The sequence below is a fragment of the Monodon monoceros genome, unplaced genomic scaffold, assembly GCF_005190385.1.
Source record: "Monodon monoceros isolate NGI ecotype Baffin Bay Population unplaced genomic scaffold, NGI_Narwhal_1 Super_Scaffold_22, whole genome shotgun sequence".
Classification (NCBI taxonomy): domain Eukaryota; kingdom Metazoa; phylum Chordata; class Mammalia; order Artiodactyla; family Monodontidae; genus Monodon; species Monodon monoceros.
In genome coordinates, this window is record NW_021703779.1 from 44,991,517 (window position 1) to 44,998,165 (window position 6,649).

The 6,649-nt window shown below is 43.5% G+C and overlaps 1 protein-coding gene across 1 annotated transcript; it reads left to right on the forward strand.

Annotated features, from left to right (window-relative positions):
• Positions 1-2,338: 2,338 nt before the first annotated feature.
• Positions 2,339-4,863, forward strand: GSPT2 (G1 to S phase transition 2). The gene is made up of 2 exons (XM_029239948.1): positions 2,339-2,419; positions 2,526-4,863. The coding sequence occupies exon 2, from the start codon at positions 2,537-2,539 to the stop codon at positions 4,433-4,435; it is 1,899 nt and encodes a 632-aa protein (XP_029095781.1). The 5' UTR covers positions 2,339-2,419; positions 2,526-2,536; the 3' UTR covers positions 4,436-4,863.
• The last annotated feature ends 1,786 nt before the right edge of the window (positions 4,864-6,649 follow it).

The following is a 6,649-nucleotide window of genomic DNA, read 5'->3' on the forward strand; positions in this document are numbered from 1 at the left end:
ATAACTGATTCACTTTGTTTTAAAGCAGAAACTAACACACCATTGTAAAACAATTATACTCCAATAAAGATGTTAAAAGAAAAAGCTAGGCAAAATTGAACTGTAGTGTTTGAGTATATATTTGTGGGATAAAACTGTACAGAAAATCATGAAGGTGATTACCATAAATGTCAGGATAGTGGTTACATTTAAGGATGGAAGGAGTGAGCTGTGTTTGCACAGGGTACAGCGAAGCCTTCTGGATTGGCTGGCAAAGTTCTATTGATTTGGGTGGTAGTTACCAGTGTGTTTTCCTTCTAAGTCAATAAGCTATAATTTTGTTTTATGCAATTTTCTGTACTTGTGCTATATTTTGCAAGAAAAAATTTTAAGGGGAAAATGATTGAATTAAGCAGTGGCCAGATATTGCCTTTGATGGGACTTCTCCCATATACTGATGAGCTCTCTCAAAGTTCTAGGCAGATCAACTGGAGACAATCAGCCCATCACACAGACCAAGAGCGTTTTGTCCAAGGTTAGTCTCTGTGTATATAGCCTGGTCAGTGTTTCTTTCTCTTGGGTGTATCTGCCTCTCTCTGAGCCCCAAGGATGATGGCTTGTGAAGACATCCAGTCACCATTTCTCATTTCTCCTTTAGGTTTCTAAAAGTGAATCATCCTCTGTTCTCTAACAGAGATATTATTAAGTAGCAATTACAATAATATTCTCATGATCAATACAAATGACCCAGGTAAAGGAAATGTCTCTGGTCTGTTTCGCTTCCTTTCTATTACTAACTTTATGTGAACACAATTGCCTAAACCTTGACAAGTTCTCCCAGAGACATTTTAGTAAATCTATCTGAGGTTCACAGAATGCCCAAGAAAGGCTCCAGCACATTGTAGAGTGCTGTCCAAGGGTCTCTGCACATTCACCCTCTCATTTCTTCCTATTCTTTGTGATTAGGTGTGTACATTCTCTTTATGTGATAGCGAATAATTAAGCCATTACCTGAGGCAAAAAGAATGAAGGGGTTTCACATCTAATGGCTTGGGAACAGCACAGAGCTAGTAAAATAGTGGCAACCCCAGACTGAAACCACCAAGGATCCAAGTGTGTTAGACATACGACATTTTTTTCTACCCCTGAAATCTGCAGAACAAATTTCTTAAGTTATAAATCAGTTACTAATTTTTACCTTTTGGGTTATTGTTGGATTTATTTAATATCCAACTCTGACTTCATCTTGTACTAGCAAACCGCATTTTCCCAGTATCTTTTTTCTATTTCAGTTTGATCTAAATTAAGATAAGTTACAAAGTAGCTCTTCTAGGCTTTGGCTCAAATGTTACAAACTCTTTCTAAGCGTGAGATTCTATTGCTTAGGGTCTTATGGACTTTGCCCTTCTCAGAGGTCTTAATCAGCTTAATTAGGCTGATACTCACAAGCCTTGTAAGGTTCCAATATGACACTGATTCTTTCTTAGAGCAAACCCAGTATCAGCAGTAAGGTTCCAGGCCCCCAGAATTAGAGAGGAAAGCCTGTGGACCTACGGTGTACTCCAGGGAGGTGCTGGTGAGTGGGGCAGGTACACCAGAATACAGTTGGTTAGAAGAATACAAGTGATCTGAGTCCTGTGCCTGTCTATGTGATCCACCACTGTATCACAGGCCAGCCATTGTCCTGGCACCTGCACAAATGCTGTAGGTTGTGCAGCTTTACTGGGACAAGGGTCTCCTTGGGAATTCCTTCCATGTAGATACAGCCAAAGTGCTTAACATGAAAAAAGGTTATAACCCCATCTTTACACGGTAGAAGCCATCAGCCAAAGTTATAGGCTTATGGGGGGCGGGGGGGCGCGGGAGGGGCGGCCCTGGAAAAGGGAAATCCAAAGGCCTCGGGTTTCAAATTAATACTGATCTAAAGTCGCATTTCCAAGGTTCGGCTTCATCTCCCTGTATTTCAAGAGCGCCTCCCTGATATTCCTTCCATGCCTTCCGTTGCTGGGTAAACCTTTAACCCCTATCCTACCTCCATTTGTTCAATAGGAATTTTCATTTTCACTTGAATCTTGAGTAGAATTGGAAATCAGGTGTGCCTGTCTAGGCTTAATCATTAAATCGTGGTCAAATCGCTCTCCCGGACTGCGTGAACAAAAATGAATGGACATTTACGTAAAAAAAAAAAAAAAAAAAGAGAGAGAGAGACTTTCGGACTTCACCCAGGACTGAGGATGCAGGAGGCCGACCGTACGGATGGCAGCGAGGGGTCAATCCCCGCCCGGCGCTGGGTCGGCGGTGGAGGAGTCGGAAGTGGTCGGGGTTTGGGGGAGGAGATCCGCTCATACACAACAGGAGAGGCTGCGCCGCCATATCTGCTGCCGCCGCCGCAGTTGCGAATGCAGTGTCGGGACCGGGCTGCCTCCGCGCCGCCGCTAAGGTTCGTGTCGTTCCCCCCTGAGCCCCCTGCTCTTGCCGCCTCACCCCCGGCGGCACTGCCCTCTCTTTCTGGCCCGTTGAGCCCGCTCCCTTCCCGCATCCATCAGGGCTGAGGACTATGGATCCGGGCAGCAGCAGCAGCAGCGACTCGGCTCCCGACTGCTGGGACCAGGTGGACATGGAAGCACCGGGTTTGGCCCCGAGCGGGGACCGAGCCGCCTCGGCGGCTGCTGCGGCGGCGGCCGAGGCCCAGCGTGAGCCCCTCATCTCGGCCTTCAGCCGACAGCTCAACGTCAACGCCAAACCCTTCGTGCCTAACGTCCACGCCGCGGAGTTCGTGCCGTCCTTCCTGCGGGGCCCCTGCCAGCCGCAGATCCCCCCGGCCGACGCCCCCGGCATCGATGAAACCTGCCCCGGCGCGGGCGACCCTCAAGGTAAAAGGCTGGGACGGGGGGCACCTGTGGAACATTCCAAAGAGGAACAGTTAGTGTGGCGTGAAGGTTCCAATTCAGCCGTTACCATGGAACTTTCGGAACCTGTTGTAGAAAATGGAGAGGTGGAGATGGTCTTAGAAGAATCATGGGAGCACAATAAAGAAGTAAGTGAAGCTGAGCCAGGGGGTAGTTCCTTGGGAGATTCGGGGCCCCCAGAAGAAAGTGGCCAGGAATTGATTGAGAAAGAGGAAATCAGAAAATCGAAATCTGTGGTCGTACCCTCAGGTGCTCCTAAAAAAGAACACGTAAATGTGGTATTCATTGGGCATGTAGATGCTGGAAAGTCAACCATTGGAGGACAGATAATGTTTTTGACAGGAATGGTTGACAAAAGGACACTTGAGAAATATGAAAGAGAAGCTAAAGAAAAAAACAGAGAAACTTGGTATTTGTCATGGGCCTTAGATACAAATCAGGAAGAACGAGACAAGGGTAAAACAGTAGAAGTGGGTCGTGCCTATTTTGAAACAGAAAAGAAACATTTCACAATTTTAGATGCCCCTGGCCACAAGAGTTTTGTCCCAAATATGATTGGTGGTGCTTCTCAAGCTGATTTGGCTGTACTGGTAATCTCTGCCAGGAAAGGAGAGTTTGAGACTGGATTTGAAAAAGGTGGACAGACAAGAGAACATGCAATGTTGGCAAAAACAGCAGGGGTGAAATATTTAATAGTGCTTATTAATAAGATGGATGATCCCACAGTAAATTGGAGCAGCGAGAGATATGAAGAATGTAAAGAAAAGCTAGTGCCCTTTTTGAAGAAAGTCGGCTTCAGTCCCAAAAAGGACATTCACTTTATGCCCTGCTCAGGGCTTACTGGGGCAAATATTAAAGAGCAATCAGATTTCTGCCCTTGGTACACTGGATTACCATTCATTCCGTATTTGGATAATATGCCAAACTTCAACAGATCCATTGATGGACCAATTAGACTGCCAATTGTGGATAAGTACAAGGATATGGGCACTGTGGTCCTGGGAAAGCTGGAATCAGGATCCATTTTTAAAGGCCAGCAGCTTGTGATGATGCCAAACAAGCACAATGTGGAAGTTCTTGGAATACTTTCTGATGATGCTGAAACTGATTATGTAGCCCCAGGTGAAAACCTTAAAATCAGACTGAAGGGAATTGAAGAAGAAGAGATTCTTCCAGGATTCATACTCTGTGATCCTAATAATCTTTGCCATTCTGGACGCACATTTGATGTTCAGATAGTGATTATTGAGCACAAGTCCATCATCTGCCCAGGTTATAATGCGGTGCTGCACATTCATACTTGTATTGAGGAAGTTGAGATAACAGCCTTAATCTCCTTGGTAGATAAAAAATCAGGAGAAAAGAGTAAGACACGGCCCCGCTTCGTGAAACAAGATCAAGTGTGTATTGCCCGTTTAAGGACAGCAGGAACTATCTGCCTTGAGACATTCAAAGATTTTCCTCAAATGGGTCGTTTTACTTTAAGAGATGAGGGTAAGACCATTGCGATTGGAAAAGTTCTGAAACTGGTTCCAGAGAAGGACTAAGCAGTTTTCTTGTTGTCCCTACACAATACTGTGAGAATTGACTACAAAAGTTCACCACCTTCTCTTATTTACTGCCCATTGACTTTTCTCCATATTTTGCAAAGAAAAATTTCACAGCAAAAATCCATGTTTTGTCAGCTTTCTCATGTTGAGATCTCAGTTGTGTCACTGCTGAATTTACCATTAAGTTTCCTCCTTCTATGCCATTCTGCTTCCTTGAACAGAATCAGTAATAGCTTTGTAAGTGATGTGGATGTAATTGTCTATAACAATGAAAAATTAATATATTTTTTAATTTTTCATTTTCCCTTAGGATATTTAGACAACCCTTGTTCCACGCAGACCAATCAGAGTGTGTCAGTGTGTGTGTACATGTTAAAAAGACAACTAACATGTGAATAAAATATTCCATTTGAAACTTATTGGAATTTGAAATGCTTTTGAATATTTTTTTTAATTTGTCTGTAATACTTCTCAATCAGGTTTTTTACTGTCTCAAGTAACTGAATACATTTTATTACCTGGGCTTTTAACAACTGTCCTGCACTCACTGTTTTAAATGAGGAATTTACAAACAATGCACAGGTTTGTGTTAAAGGAAAAATTTTAATTTTGAGAAAAATAATTTAGAGGTCTTCCCAATGAACTTTGTTTTCTGTGTTCAAGTCCAGTCAATAAAGGAGCTCTTCTGCTTCCCCACTTGTGATTTGAAAAAGAAAAGCTCAGGCCATCTATCAAGTCCCCAAATGTTGAACATGGCCATATTACACATATACCTGGGGATTCAGACCATATGTTGACTAGACTGTTATCTGCACTCCCTCATCTTAACACACCCCTTTGTTTTATTCACCAAGAGACTTGTGGTGTGGGACACAACACAGTAAGGGGCATGACTTGAGAAGGTAAATGCTTGCAATAGTAAGTCATTCACTGACAAGTAAGGGTTATTGAGGGTCCTGAGCTTGGAGATGGGGAGACCATTCCACTCTTCTATTCTTCAGTGCTTGGGGTTAGTAGGAAAGGTGGGAGGTCATTTTTACAATCAGATCATGACCCACTCTTGGGGTCAGAGTTAACTGGACTCATCTCTGAAGAGTACATTGAGGAAAACACCAACCGTGGACCCTGAGGTGGCTACTTTTATTGCCAGGAGAGTGGCCTTATAACCTGCGTAACTATCAACAGCTGCAAGAACTTTCTGTCTTGGTAAGTAGGTAGTGGCCCAGTGTAAACACTTCCCAATGGTGGGAAGAGCCAATTCCTCACACTCATGGGGTGACTGAACAAGGGTGGAGACTGCTGCCGGAACACTATGGGCTATACTCAGGACCTTTCTCCATGGTCCCTTTGTTTGTGTTGGCATGTACCTCCAGGGTATCTAACCTATCAGAGATAGCCACAGGTCTTGTCAGGGCATCAATAGCATGGCTCTGTGAATCATCCCACCATAGATCTTCAGGGCACCCACAAGGGAAAAGAGGATTTTTATTTTGTCATATGTCAGCTAACCTAACCCACAGGGATGTGCCTCATGTTGTCTTGGACCCAGTCCTTTAATAATTAGTATATCAGTGGCAAGAGTTTTGTCTTATTTTACAGTTCCTTCTCTTGCCTCTGTGCTCTGAGCTATGTACAAAATACAGGCCAAACCAGTGTTCGCTAAAAGTTTTGCCCTGGCAGCCACTTTTTAAAAGTTTATTTCTGATGCTGCATCAATCTCATTGTTTTGCAATTTTAGTAACTTACCAATAGGATAATTGTGGATAGCATCCACTAATAGGCCAAAGCCACAAGGCAGGACAGAACTCTTTTTTTCTCCACCCAATTTGGATAATTTCCCATCAAAAACTGGCTCCTAAATGTCTTTTCTCATTAGCCAGTTGTATAGAAATTTCTCCACCAGGAGCTCTGAACTCTATAAACAACTTTCAGAGACAGGACATAAATCTTTGGGAGTGGATTTTAGAAACCAATAATTTTCATTTCAGTGATCATCCAGGTGGTTGGAGACACCTGACCCTGGCTCTTTAAGAAAATATTCAGTATATAAACTCATGGTAATGTTTTTTTTCTAACTTCGTGAATACCTTCATTTGTAGTTCTTAATGTCTGGTAGTGTTCTCCAATACTGCAAATTGAGGCCATTTACAAACACAGTACAGTTTCCACAGGGCATACAAAACAGTGTCCCTTCAGAGGTCCCCTGTTGCC

Bases quoted from the DNA above. Each gene is read 5' to 3' on its own strand.
- GSPT2 (XM_029239948.1), top strand. From the start codon at position 2,537: ATGGATCCGGGCAGCAGCAGCAGCAGCGACTCGGCTCCCGACTGCTGG.